The following is a 15494-nucleotide window of genomic DNA, read 5'->3' on the forward strand; positions in this document are numbered from 1 at the left end:
ACTTCACCTAGCAGATTTCTGTTGTTGCAGTCATAACACAATATAGAATCCTGTCTACTTAGAAAATGTCAGCTTTAGAATGTTCATAGACAAAATGAAGCTAGAGTAATTTTTGATCATTCAGCAGTCTGCAAAGTGAGACCATGTTTCACTAGTTTGTAGATTGCTTGCTTTTTTGTGCTTATTCTGTGGTGTTTTGTTAACCTCATAATTTAGTTAAAAGCCATAATGAGAGTTGTATATAATGTATAATAGGGATAAAAGTGCAACTTAAATTTCTTCAGCGTACATAATGGTTGTTTGTATGATATCTGTGGATACATGAGTAGGATTTTGTAATCAAAATTTGTAACAAATAAAAGAGCTTCTGTATTATAATGTTTTGTTTTTGCTAAATGAGCCTTTCAATTCCTCAAGACAGAACTGTCTTATTCATGCTTAATTCCCAGCACCTTTCATGGTATGTGGTACATGGGAGATGTTCACCAATTATATGTTGAATAAATATCCTACATAAAGGTAAAAGAGATATTCATGATCACATTAGAGCTTGGAAGGGGTGTGTGTATGTGTGTGTGTGTGTGTGTGTGTGTTGTGTATAAATGCAGAAGAACTATAAATTGAGGTATATTTACAAGCTTATACATTTTATTGTACAGTATAAATAAGAACCAACACAGTTTAAGGTGGTTGTATTTCTTTTCTGTGGGAATGCTTCAAGGTGTGTGCATGGTACACATTCAGGAAGACACAGAATGTAAACATTTATTCGAAAGGGCAGGAATCTGCCAGGTGTGTTGCACCCATACATACAACAAACATGCTTTAAGCTGCCCGTAAGTGTCTTTAGAAATGAGAATAGATACACCCTACTGCAGTCTCTCTGTCTTCCTTTTCCTGTTTTCCAAGTTCCTTCCAACAATCAGCCTAAAATATCATTTTTAAATTTATTGACCAAAAAAGCTGAGGTAGCATTTATTGTTGTATAATGAATGTTCACTTCCAACTATATTTCGCCCTCACCTTACAATTATGTATAATCTCCTGTGCTAGTAACCAGCATACTGCAAAGACTTGAATGCAGACATCTTGTACTCTGCTAGTTTGGTATCTCCCATGACATTTGAAATGGCATCCTGTACTTCTTATATAATGTCTTTTTAATAATATTTGGAAGAATAGTCCAGTTTTTTTTTAATTTTTAATTTTTGAGGGTACATACTAGGTACATATATTTATTGGATACATGAGATATTTTGATACTGGTGTACAGTGTACAATAATCACAGGGTAAATGGGGTTCTATCAACTCAAGCTTTTATATTTCTTTATATTACAAACAATCCAATTATACTTTTATTAATTTAAAAATTACTATAAATTATTGTTGAATGTAGTCACTCTCTTGTTCTATCAAGTACTAGATCTTACTCATTCTGACTGTATTTTTGTACCCATTAACCATCCCCTCTCCCCTCCCCAGCCTCTGGTATTATTGTTCTAGACTCTGCCTCCGTGAGTTCAATTGTTTTACTTTCTAGCCCCCACAAACAAGTGAGAACATGTGAAGTTTGTCTTTCTGTGCGTGACTTATTCCACTTACATAATGATGTCGAGGCCCATCCATGTTGTTGGAAATGACAGGATCTCATTCTTTTTGATGGCTGAATAGTACTCCATTACATATATGTACCACATTTCCTTTCTGCACTCACCTGTTGATGGATACTTAGGTTGCCTCCAAATCTTAGCTATTGTGAATAGTGCTGAGATAAACACAATAGTGCAGATATCTTTTCGATATACTGATTTCCTTTCTTTTGAGTATATTCCTGGCAGTAGGATTGCTGAATCATATTAAATAACTCTATTTTTAGTTTTTTGGGGGAACGTCCAAACTGTTCTTTATAGTGGTTGTACTAATTTACATTTCCACTAACGGTGTACAAGGGTTACTTTTTCTCCACATCCTTGCCAGCATTCATTATTGGCTATCTTTTAGATAAAAGCCATTTTAACTGGGTTGAGATGATAGCTCATTGTAGTTTTGATTGGCATTTTTCTGATGATCAGTAATGTTGAGTACTTTTCGTTTAACTGTTTGTCATTTGTGTATCTTCTTTTGAGAAATGTCTATTCTGATCTTTTGCCCATTTAAAAATTTTTTTTATTTAGAGTTGTTTGAGCTCCTTATATATTCTGATTATTAATCCCTTGTCAGATGGATAGTTTGTATATAGTTTCTCCCATTCTATGGGTAGTCCCTTCACATTATTGATTGTTTCCTTTGCTGTGCAAAACTTTTTAACTGGTGTGATCCCATTTGTCCATTACTTGTCTTGGATGCCTGTGCTTGTGGAGTATTGCTCAAGAAATTTTTGCCCAGACCAGTGTCCTGAAGAGTTTCTTTTGGGAGTTTTCCCTTTTAGAAGGTCCATGGTTTGAGGGTGTAAATTTAAGTCTTTAATCCATTTTGATTTGATTTTGTATATGACAAGGGATAGGGGTCTAGTTTGATTCTTCTGGATATGGATATCCAGTTTTCCCATCACCATTTATTGAAGACACTGTCTTTTCACGTAATGTATGTTCTTGATACCTTTGTCGAAAATGAGTTCACTGTAGATGTATGGATGTGTTTCTGTGTTCTCTGTTCTGTTTGTCGATGTATCTGTTTTTATACCAGTACCATACTGTTTTGTTTACTATAGCTCTGTAGTATAATTTGATGTCACATAATGTGATTCGTGCAGTTTTCTTCTTGTTCAGGATAGTTTTGGCTAATGTGGGACTTTTTTGGTTCCATATACATTTTAGGATTATTTTTTCTGTTTCCAGGAAGAATGTCATTGCTATTTTGATGGGGATTCCACTGAATTTGTAAATTGCTTTGGGTAGTATTGACATTTTGGCAGTATTGATTCTTCTAATCCATGAACATGGACTATCTTTTCATTTTGTTGTTTCTTTTTCAATTTCTTTCATCAGTATTTTATAGCTTTCATTGTAGAGAGATCTCACTTGATTGGTTAAGTTAACTTCTAGGTATATTATTTGTAGCTATTTGTAAATGTGGTTTCTTTCTTGATTTCTTTATCAGATTGTTAACTGTCGGCATATAGAAATGCTACTGATTTTGGTATGTTGATTTCATATTCTGCAGCCTTACTGAATTTATCAGTCCTAATTGTTTTTTTGGTGAATAGGTTTTTTTCCAGTATAATATCATAGCATTTGCAAACAAGGATAATTTGACTTCTTCCTTTCTGATTTGGATGCCCTTTGTTTCCTTCCCGTGTCACATTGCTCTACCTAGGACTTCCAGTACTATTTTGAATAATAGTGGTGACAATGGGCATCCTTGTTATGTTTCAGATCTTGTAGGAAAGGCTTTCAGGTTTTCCCCATTAAGTGTGATACTACCTGTGGGTCTGTCATATATGTCGTTTACTGTGTTGAGGTATGTTTCTTCTATCTCCATGTTTTTTGAGGGTTTCTATCATGAAAGGATGTTGAATTTTATCAAATGCTTTTTTTAGCATCAGTTGAAAGGATAATATGATTTTTGATCTTCATTCTTTTGTTATGATGTATCACATTGATAGATTTGCATAAGTTGAACCATCCTTGCATTCCAAGGATGAATCCCACTTGGTCATGAGGAATGACCTTTTTAATGTGTTGTTGAATTAAATTGGCTAATATGGTGTTGAGGATTTTTGTATCTATGTTCATCAGGAATATTGGCCTGTAGTTTTCTTGTTTTAACATGTCTTTGTCTGGCCTTGATATCAGGGTAATACTGGCCTCATAGAATGAATTTTGAAGTATTCCCTTTTCTTCTGTATTTTTGGAATAGTTTGAGTAGGGTTGGAATTATTTCCTTTTTAAAATGTTTTATACAATTCAGCAGTGAAGCTATTGTGTCCAGGGCTTTCCTTTGCTGGGAGCCTTTTTATTATGGTGTCAATCTTGTTACTGGTCTGTTTGGCTTTTGGATTTCTTCATGTTACAATCTTAGTAGGTTGTGTGTCCAGGAATTTATCCATTTCTTCTAGGCTTTCCAATTTACTGGCATGTGGTTGCTCATTGTAGCCTCCAATGATCCTTTAAAATTTCTTTGGTATTGGTTGTGATGTCCCCTTTTTCCTCTTAATTATATTTATTTGAGTCTACTTTAAAAAAAATTTTTTTTGGCTAATGTCTTGTCAATTTTATCTTTTCAAAAAACCAACATTTGTTTTATTGATCTTTTGTATTGTTTTGTTCATTTGAATTTCATTTATTTCTGCTCTGATGTTTATTATTTTTCTTATATTTATTAGATTTTGTTTACTCTTACTTTACTAGTTCTTTAAAATCACTCATTAGGTAATTTATTTTAAGTTTTTCTTTATTATTGGCGTAGGCACTTGTAGAGAGCCAGCAAAGGGATCATGACCAACTCAACATTCCAATGGAGGGTATATGATCAAACAGCAAACTGTTTATCATGAACGCAGGATGCGGGCAAACTTATGACTGCGCCTGCCACCAGAAGGTTTGCTGAAGGCAATGACTCCCTGGCACTGTGCTCCTTGAGGTTATCTACTGGGACATCTACAGCCTATTGTTTGAAGAATGCAATCTTGCAAGCCTGCTGTAAATCAAACTGCCGACTGATAGTCACTCGACAATCACCCCCTCTTCTTGCTATCTCTTTTACCTAATAAATATGGAGGACTAAAGAAGCTTAGGGCCCTTGTTCACTAGAAGCAAGGAGTCCCCTGACCCTTCCTCCAAATATACTCTTTTGTCTTTATTCCCATGTTCGTCATCCTTTGTTCAGTCCCCCAAGGTCCTTGCAGGTGGCAAAGTGGTGCCTGAACAGGGACTTGAGGACATCGGCAGGCACTTACAGCTAAAAAATTCCCTGTTAGTACTGCTTTCACAGTATTTCTTAGGTTTTGGTATGTTGTGTTTCCACCATCATTCATTTCAAGAATTTTTTCAATTTCCTCTTTGCTTTTCTAATTCAGGAGCATATTGTTTAATTTCCATGTGTTTGTATAGTTTCCAAAATTCCTCCTGTTATTGATTTTTAATTTTATTATAGTCAGAGAAGATACTTGACATAATTTCAGGGCTTTTTTGTTTTTTTATTTTTTAAGATTTGTTTTGTGGCCCAATATGCCAGGCCATTTGTATCCCAAGGATAGAGATAGTCTGCTCTTGAGGATGATGCATGTGATAAGGAGAAGAGTGTGTATTCTGCAGTCATTGGAAGAAATGCTCTGTGAAATAGCTATTTGGTTCATTTGGTCTGTAGTGCAGATTAAGTCTGATGTGTCTTTGATGATTTTCTGTCCTGATGATATGTCCAATGCTGAACGTGGGGTCTTCAAGTTTCCAGCTATTATTGTATTGAGGTCCATCTCTCTCTTTAGCTCTAATAATATTTGCTTTATATATCTGGATACTCCACAGTTGGGTGTGTATATATTTACAACTATTATAACTTCTTGCTGAATTGACCCCTTTATCATTATATAATGACTTTCTTGTCTCGTTTTACAGTTTTTGTCTGAAATCTCTTTTGTCCAATATAAGTGTAGCTACTCCTGCCCCTTTTTGGTTTTCATTTGCATGGAATATCTTTTCCATTCCTTTATTTTCAGTTTTAGAGGTGCAGTGTGTTTCTTGTAGACAACAGATCATTTGGTCTTAATTTTTCATCCATTCAGTCACTCTATGTCTTTTTATTGGAGGTGGTTTTAGTCCATTTATATTCAGTGTTATTATTGATAAGGAGGAAGCCCTTGCCGTTTTGTTATTTGTTTTCTGGTTGTTTTGTGGTCTTCTCTTTCTTCTTAATTCCTGTCTTCCATTTAGTGAAGGTTATTGGTGGTATGATTCAATTTATTGCTTTTTACTTTGTGTATCTGTTGCATGTTTTTTGATTTGAGGTTACCATGAGGCTTGCAAATACTGTTTGATAACTCATTATTTTAAGCTGATGACAACTTAACACTGATTACATAAACAAACAAAAAAAGCAAAGAGAAAACTACTGAAAACTCTCCACTTTAATCCTTCTGCTTTTTAAAGTTTTATTATTTCTATTTATATCTTATTGCACTGTCTATATTTTGATGTTGTTGTACTTATTGTTTTTGATCAGTTCACCTTTCAGTCTTTCTATCAAGGTATGAGTAGTTTACATACCACCATTACAGTGTTATAATGTTCTGTGTTTGTGTACTTACTATTACCAGTGAGTTTTGTACCTTCAGATGCTTTTTTCTTGTTCATTAACATCCTTTTCTTACAAACTGAAGAACTCCCTTTAGTATTTCTTGTAGGACAGGTCTGGTGTTGATGAAATTCCTTCCCTTTTGTTTGCCTGGGAGAATCTTTATTTTTCCTTCATGGATATTTGAGGTTTGAAGGATAATTTCATTGGATATACTATTTTAAGATACAAGTTTTTTTTTTCCATCATAACGTTAAACATGCCATACCATTGTCTCCTATACTGTAAGGTTTCCACTGAAAAGTCTGCTGCCAGATATATTGGAGCTATATATGTTGTTTCTTTTCTCTTGCTTTTAAGATCCTTTCTTTATTAGTGACCTTTGGGAATTTGATTATTAAATGCTTTGAGGTAGTCTAATCTGGGTTATAATCTTTTTGCACTTGAATACTGATATTTTTTCTAGGTTTGGTATGTTCTCTGATGTTATCCCTTTGAATAAACTTTCTACCCCTATGTCTTTCTCTATCTCCTGTTTGCCTCCTGTTTACCTTCCTCCCTCTTACTCCATCCCTGCCTCTACCTCCTCTTTAAGGCCAATAACTCTTACATTTGCCCTTTTGAGGCTATTTTTTTTTAGATCTCATAGGCATGCTTCATTCTGTTTTATTCTTTTTTGTTTCTCTGACTGTATTTTCAAATAGCCTGTCTTCAAGCTCACTAATACTTTCTTCTGCTTGATCAATTCTGTTGGCAGGAGGCTCTTATGCATTCTTCAGTTTGTCAGTTGAATTTTCAACTCCAGAATTTCTGCTTGATCCTTTTTAACTTTTTTCAGTCTGTTCATTAAATTTTTCTGATAGGATTCTTAATTCCTTCTCTGTGTTATCTTGAATTTCTTTGAGTTTCCACAAAACAACTGTTTTGAATTATCTGTCTGAAAGGTTGCACATCTCTATCTCTCCACCATTGGTCTTTGGTACCTTATTTAGTTTGTTTGGTGAGGTCATGTTGTCCTGGATGGAAATGCTGTGGATGCTTGTGGATGTTCATCATTGTCTAGGTATTGAAGAGTTAGGTATTTTATTGTAGTCTTCACATTCTGGGCTACCCATCCTTCTTGGGAAGGCATTCCAGGTATTTGAGGGGACTTGGGTGTTATGATCTAAGTTCTTGGTCACTGCAGCTGTATCTTCATTGGGGGCACTCCAATCTCAGTAATGTTGTGGCTTTTGCAGTCTTACAGAGGTACTGGCTAAGTTGTCTTGGATAAGATCCAGAAGAATTCTCTAGATTACCAGGTACAGACTTTTCCTTTACTTCCCCCCAAACCATGGGTGTTTCCCTCTCTGTGTAGAGCTGCGTGGAGCTGGAGCAGGGTTCATAGAAGCCACCACTGTGGTCACAACCACTGAGACTATGCTGGGTCTGACCTGAAGCCAGCACAGCACTGAGTCTTCCCCAAGGCCCATTCACTGTAAATCACTGCCTGGGTAACACCTATGTTCACTCAAGGCCCTAAGGCTCTACAATCAGCAAGTGGCCAGGCTTGTGTTCTTTCCTTCAGAGTGGCAAGTTTCCCTTAGCCTAGGTGCATTCAGAGATGCTGTCTAGGAGCCAGGGCCTGGATTTGGAAATCTTAAGAATCTACCTGGTGTTCTATTCTACTACAGCTGAGCTAGCTCACAACCCTCAAGACAAAGTCCTTGCTACTCTCCCCTTTCCACAATCAGGGAAGTCTACCACCAGCCTAGGCCCATTGCAAATACAGCCTGGCTACCACCAATGTTTACTCAAGGGTCAAGGACTCAGTCAGCTTGAGGTTGATGCTGCCAAACCTGGAACTCTCCCTTCAGGGCAGTAGTCTGCCCTCTGGCCCAGGGCAGGTCCAGAAATTCCATTTGAGTGCAAAGGCCTGGATTCAGGGACCTCAATGGGCCCGCTTGGTGTTCTACCCAACTAGGGCCAAGCTGCTACTTAGTCTGCAAGAGAAAGCCTCCTTTACTCTTTCATTTCTTTTTCTCAAGCAGAAAGAATCTCTTCCCATAGCCACCACACCGCTCTGTATGTGCTAGGTCACACCTGAAGCCGGCATGTCTCCGAGTCTCATTCACGACCCACAGCAAGTAGTGCCTGGCTACTGATGCTGATTATTTAGGACCCAAGGGCTCTTTAGTCAGCAGGTCATAAATCCTGCCAGGACTGGGTTCTTCCTTTCAGGGCAGTGGGTTCTCTTTTGGCTCAGGGAGTTTCTAGAAATGTTCTCTGGGAGCTAGGGCCTAGAATGGGGGCCTCAGGACTCTGCCCGGTGCCCTACCCTACTGTTGCTGAGCTGGTATCCAAATTGCAAGACAAAGTCATCTTTACCCTTCTCTCCTTAAGTGGAAGGAAGGAGTCTCTCCTGGAGTTGTGAGCTGCACTGCCTGGGGTTAGGGGAGGTGTGGCACAAGCCCTCACTTGGGCTGCTCTGGCTGGTATCTCATTAAGTCATGTGCTCCTAAAGTCCACCGGCTCTGAGCCCAGCATAGCATCATAACTTGCCAAATAATTATAGTCCATGTGGTGTAGACTGCCTTTCAAGTTTATTTAGTACCCCAGAACCCTTTAGCCCATGGCTGTGAGGCTTTCTGGAACTCAGGTTCTGACTGCTGGGATGGGCAAGTCCCCTCTTGCTAGGGCTGGTTGAAATGCTCCCTCTGTGGGTGATGGCTGAGTTCTGCCTGGTGTTGCTTTCTGCCATGATGATGCAGCACTATTTTCAAATGTAAAAAATTCCATCATCACTACAGTCTCCCTCCCACAGGACAGAGATTTTTCTCTCCATGCCACTTGGCCACTGCCAGGGGATGGGGGAGGTGTGGTGTCAGCAACTCAAGACTGTCTTTTCTGCCTTCTTCAGTGCCTCTTTCAGCAATGTGAAGTTAAAGCCTGGTTTTGTGATTACTCACTTGATTTTTGGTTCTTACGAAGTTGCCTTTTGTGTGAATAGTTCTTCAGTTTGGTGTTCCTGCAGGGTTAATGATCGGAGGCTTCTATTCAGCCATCTTGAACTGCCTCCTTCCAAATTATTCTTGAACTTTACAAAAGTAATTTTACACTGTACCCCTTTGTCGGGATTTTTCTGTAGCCCCCAAATTTGCCTCAACTCACCACTATCGTGAATGTCATAGCAGCTATCAGTCATAAACATCAGTGTTGAATTTTGTGTAGCACTTTTGGAAAGAATTTTTGGGGCAGCAAAGATCCTCTTTCCTCATTGGATTTCCATGTAAACATTCTGTGCATTCTGTGTAACTTGTTATATAACCATTACCAGCTTGGGAAAGAGAGGCGAAAGGAAAATTTGCTGCTGAGTTTCTGTAGTTGAGAATAGATCTGCTTATTCAAATAGTCAGCAAACAAATTAGTGACTTCTTGCCAATGCGAAGAAAATGACAGCACTCAAGAGACGATGATTGTTTTATTTTTTTAATTTTATTTTTATTGAGCAATACTTCATTCCATAAAATAGAATTAGTATTCCCTATTCCTTGGTATTTTTAAGAAACTACCAATTATTTGATTTATTTTGTACACTGACTTACATGATATAATTTTTGTGGCTGTACTAATTTCATTTGTTGCTTGCTGAAATGTCTTAATTTTTCTAGTTTTAGGTCTGCTAAGATACTCTGTCAGAATACTACATACAGTTTGAGTATCTTTTATCCAAAATGCTTGGGACCAGAGTATTTCAGATTTTGGATTTTTTTTCAGATGTTGGAATATTTGCAAATACACATCAATGATAATGATATTTGGAAAATATGATTTAGTGTTATTCAAGTGCAAAGCTTGAGGATAGCCACCTGGGAAACACAGTCTCCAAAAGAATGAGTGTGTGTTCCAAAATGGGGAAGTTTTCACTTATATAGGCAGAAACAGAAGTTAACAGGGTTGCAGCATTTTCCATACAAGGTCATTACATAGTTTGTAATGATTTGATTGATTACAGCCCGCTACATTGCAAGGAAGATTGCTTTGACATTCTGCAAGGAAGGGCAGTGTTCTAAAGGGGTCTTCTCTCTGGTGGTATTCCATCTTTTGTAATCATATTTAGGACAGTAATGAAGACATTTAATCTATAATCGAAGAAGCAGAAGTTGCAGCTTCATGCTATGTGGCTCAGGCCACATAGTCCCATTCCTCTCAAGCGTTAACAAATATAAAGTTCCAAAAGTTTTAGGTTTGGATTATTTAGTTTTACATATACATTAAGATCTCTTGGGGCTGGGACCCAGTTATAAACATGAAATTCATTTATGTTCCATATACACCTTGTGCACATAGCCTGAAGGTAATTTTATATAATATTTTAAATAATTTTTTATATGAAACAAAGTTTGTGTTAAGTACTTGCATGTGGAATTTTTTACCTGTGGTATCATGTTGGTGCTTCACAATTTTTGGCTATTAGAGCATTTCAGATTTTGGATTTTCAGATTAGGGATTGCTCAACTTGTACTTTAGGTTTTGAGGGCCATAAGGACTCTGTGGCAGCAAGTCAACTGTCTCATGTAGTGCAAATGCATCTATACATAATATGTAAACAAATGGGCATGGGCATGCTGTGCTCTAACAAACTTTATTTATAAGAACTGTTAGCTGACCCCTGATCTAGTTGATAGACTGACTAACTTCCGTGTGGAATAGCAGTGTAAGCTCCTATTGTTACTAATTATTTCCTCCATAGTGTTTCTAAAAGTCATGGTACTAAAATTATTGTATTTCTTTTTAAATGTTAATTAAAAGCATTAAAAGGTCCATGCATTCTTTTTTCTTTTTTTTTGGTTAACATGCTATGTGCTATTGAAGGGCAAACCTACCTTCTTACTATCCTTTAGACAATCCAATCACACTCCTGCTGCAGGGCCTTTGCACTTGCTGATGCAGATACAAACCAGAACATAAGACACTCTTCCTCTTTGTCTAGATTTATGCTCAGATAACAGTTTTATCAATGACATCTTCACCACCCTAAATACGTAGCAACCCAGCTTCACATAAATACTTGTCCTACACTTGGTTCTATCTTTAGTCCTCTACTTTCTCCCCACCCCAAGGTACTTAGTACCATCTGTCATAGTATATGTTTTTTATTTAGTTATTCATATTCTGTCTCCATCCACTTGACTAATAGGAGGACAGGGATTTGTTTGCTTTCATCTGCTTTATCCCTAGTAATTAAAATATTAATGGTTCCTGGCATATAACAGTCAACAAACGTTGTTGAAAAAAAATGAATGGATGAATGAATGAGTCGAAGGCTTATCTTTGATGTTTTCAGAATAAATAAATGCACATTTAAATTTCAGGAACGGAAAACAGTTCTTCCTTCAAAGCATGCAGTACCTGAAGTAATAGAAGACTTTCTCTGCAATTTCTTGATCAAAATGGGAATGACCAGAACTCTTGATTGCTTTCAGTCTGAATGGTAAACAATTATGTAGATAAATAGTTCTCTTAAAATTCTAACATTTAACATGTACACTTTTAAGTGTCTTAGGAGACTTTGAAATGACTCAGCCTATGAAAAATGACTAGAAATTTTTCCCCTCTCCAGCCCTGAAACCACAACACACATACACAGACACACACGCAGACACACACACACACACACACACACAAATCAGAATAGCAGTTGCAAAGGCATTTTTATTAAACATCTTTCCCAAATATTTAAGTTTAAGTAATTTTCAAAAAATCAAGAAACTTGAATGTCTCCTGGAGTTATAAAACACAAAGATATTTTATGAAAACATTTCCTAATATTTTTGTATAATTATTGAGAGTATTTCCTGTGTTTAGACATTATACTAAACAGTACTGCTTTACTTCCTTGTTTTATTTATAGTGTAACGGCTTGTCTTTTTCTACTCACATAGCTGATTAATTATATTTCTATGAATATTCTTCAGTTAGAAGTAAGTGGAATTGTATTTTGAGTATCACTTAAACATAATATTTTCTTGTTATAATTGAAAATTTTAGTAACTAGTTATGAAAACCAGTAGGTGTACCTTTATTCCTTTGTTATAATAATAATGTCACCAGGCATATTTTCAGTTTCCTGACATTGTTTAAATTAATTTATTAAATGATTAGCTATGAAAATATATTTGAACTTTAATAGCTATTGCATATTCTAGAAAGGGGGATTAATATGCTATCTAAAGATGTTTATAATTAGGACTAATTCCTAATTTTAAATAAATTTGCAATGTATGGAAAATTTGCAATTTTTACTCATCCAGCTGTAGTATAAACTTATTTTTTGCTTTTTCTGGTTCTTGTCTTCTGAGAACATGCACATAAGAGCAATCAGTTTCATTATTTTAAATTGCACATCTAATGTTAATAAATTCTATGAGGAGAATTATTTTTCATTAATACAGTCTAAGAAAAACAAAGTTCAGTGGAAGAAAAATAATACTGCTTCTCTTAAATTTGGAAATAATGTGAATTATTTAAAATAATTTTTTATAAAAATATCCCTAAGAAATATAATAATTACAAATGTATTAGAAAATATATTTTTTGTAAAAGTAGGTAGATGATTAATTTACAGTGCTAGTAAAGTGAAAGATTAATATGATTCACTTAACTTTCTGTGTTCCAACATGTGTTAGGACATGTGATGCTTATATGTTAGGCCAGTCCAAAGTGTAAAATGATTTTCTTAGAATAATCTGGATCCAAGTATACTGTTAACAATTCAGTGACTATTGTCTTACTTTCCTTCTAGATTTAGCAATCTGAATTGATGAGATGAAATTTCAGGAAACTAAGATTACTGTTATTATTAGGATTTAAAGTCCTCCGAAACTAAGCATACTAGTCATAAGATAAAATTGGTGTAACATATCTCTTTATGAGTTTAGAATATTGTGGTTCAAGTACTTTTATCCTTATCCCTAGCTGCCAGTTTGCAATGAGATTACATTGTATTGAATACCTTATTTCATATGAAACATTTTTTATTTTGATTAGAAAACTTTACCTATTCTACATAGTAAAATTACAGGAATATTAAATATGTTATTTTTTATCATTTTTACCACAGGAAAAAACACTTAGAATATATCATTGCTATGAATTCACTTATCTTTCAAAACATGACCAAACAAGGATTTTCCTTTGTTAGTTTGTTAAAATAAGCAAACAAACAAAACACTGGGTAGTAAAATTTGATATAGGTTCTTTCACTCCTCAAGCCGAAAAGGCAATAGATCCTTTAAATCCAGGGTTAGAAAACTAAGATCCTTGGGCCAAATCTGGCCTGCTTCCTGATTTTTAAAATAAAATCTTACTGGAACATAGATATGACCTTTCTTTAGGTATTGTATATGGCTGCTTTCACTCTGTAAAAGCAAAGTTAATTAGTCACAGCAGGGGTGATATGGCCTGTAAAGATAGTTTTGCTAATTCTAAAATATTTATTCTCTGACCCTTTACAGAAAAGAGTGGCCAGAACATGGTAGGAATTTGTTCTTTGAAACACTAAAAAGTTTCCATTGCAGGTTTAGTCAATGCTTCAATTCTATTTGTATGCCTGTTTTAGAATTATCAATGGACAATGGTAATTTCTCAGGGGGGAAAAATTAAAGAAGAAATTACAATGGAGAAAATATGGTAGTCTAATTCCAGTACCCTTATCTGAGCATATGTCATCCATCTGTCTTCCTATACTGACTGTTCCCCTATTAACATTGTCAGAACTACTCACCCTAAAGATACATTCTTACTCTTTTTTTGCCTCTTACTACCACTTCTTTTTAAACCATTTTTCCCTTTCCAGCCAATGTTTCGAAAACAGAGTTTAAATTTTTTTTCTTTCTTCACCTTTTTACTTCCTATTCAACACTTGGTTCTCTCCAGTTTGGCCTATTCGCACCATTTCACTGAAGGTAGGGTGGTAATGAAAATGCCATCAAAAGTAATAGTACAATTATTTATAACAGTTAATTACTAATTTAATTTCTTTAATAATGGAAGAGATTGTAAATTAAGAGTTTATTTCATTAATTTGCATGAAAAAAGAAATATTACAGGTTTTAGACAATAAAATTTGTCATAACACTTAATCACTTCAATGTGAGCAGTGCAGTTACAACTTTCTGGGGATGGTTAGGTTTTAAAACCAGAGCCTAGAATTAAAATTACCTTTGATATAGCCCTTATGTTGCCCAAATATGTACAGGAAATATGTGTGGTGTTGTGTATACATTAATGACTTCCAGTGAACACTACACAAATACTTGTTCCTTTGTCATTTGATCTTATTGCTGTTTCTTCAATTAATGAGGACTTGGCTTCTAGTTATTTGTCCCATAAGAATATTTTTTCCCCAGTCATTATTAAGTTTAACACAGAAATGTAGTGACTCTTCTACATGACATAAAAGTTAGCAAAAGCTAATTTTTGCTATGTTACATTATGATAAATTTGACCACTATAAATACATCTACACAGATTTATGTACTGTGATATTAAGAGAGCAGCCATTTAGGTGAGTAATTTAAATTTTTAAAACAAAATTAATACCGTGTTTATTAAATATGAGGGATTTAAAAATATTTAAGAAGGTGAAGCCTTAGGCTTATCACTCAGAAATTTACTTTGTGTCATTTTTATTGATATAGTATATTCTCATGCATTATTTCATTTACTTCTCCCAACAACTGTATCTAGCAGGTAGCCACAGCCATATTTCTATTTTACGGGTAAGGAAAGGGGATAGGGAGATAAGGAAAGGGGATAGGGAGATTAGGAAATCTCCTCAGTGAGTCCCACCAAGTCATAGCCAGTAAGTGGCAGAGTCAACCTAGGACATACTGATCTTAAAGACCAGTCTCCTAACCACAGGGCTATATTGTGCAATTATACAAGAGAATCTTGGAAAAAATTAATAAAGGTGCCTTTTGGCTTGTCTGGATACTAAAAGGACTTAAGAAAATATTAATTTAGAATTCAAATTTGTGCCTATTTTCTATATTGGTTTGAGGAATCTTGGGGCCAGTAATAAACATGTCAACCGTGCTGTATTTTTCCTGAGAGGGACTGTCTGGTTCTACTTGATAGTCGCGATAGTGCTGGGGATTCTAACATCCTCAGTTTGTACAGTAATTAAAATAATTTTGTCTATGTTGGTAATGTATTTCCCTAAATCTTTATGAAAACATGGAGGAAAAGTTCTCGTTATAGGCTTCTTATAAGGAGATTA

The 15494-nt window shown here is 35.5% G+C and overlaps 1 protein-coding gene across 3 annotated transcripts in view; it reads left to right on the forward strand.

Moving 5' to 3' along the window:
• SPAG16 (sperm associated antigen 16) overlaps positions 1–15494 on the forward strand; it is a 1147205-nt gene that overhangs the window by 17284 nt on the left and 1114427 nt on the right. For 2 of the 3 annotated variants that reach the window (XM_004092023.2, XM_003254035.3), the window contains one exon: positions 11587–11705. The exons of the other annotated variant lie outside the window; for it this stretch is intronic. In XM_004092023.2, coding sequence (XP_004092071.1) covers positions 11587–11705 — 119 coding nt within the window. The remainder of the gene's footprint in view (positions 1–11586; positions 11706–15494) is intronic. 3 annotated transcript variants of the gene reach the window in all.

This window comes from Nomascus leucogenys, chromosome 22a (assembly GCF_006542625.1).
Source record: "Nomascus leucogenys isolate Asia chromosome 22a, Asia_NLE_v1, whole genome shotgun sequence".
NCBI classification, from domain to species: Eukaryota; Metazoa; Chordata; class Mammalia; order Primates; family Hylobatidae; genus Nomascus; species Nomascus leucogenys.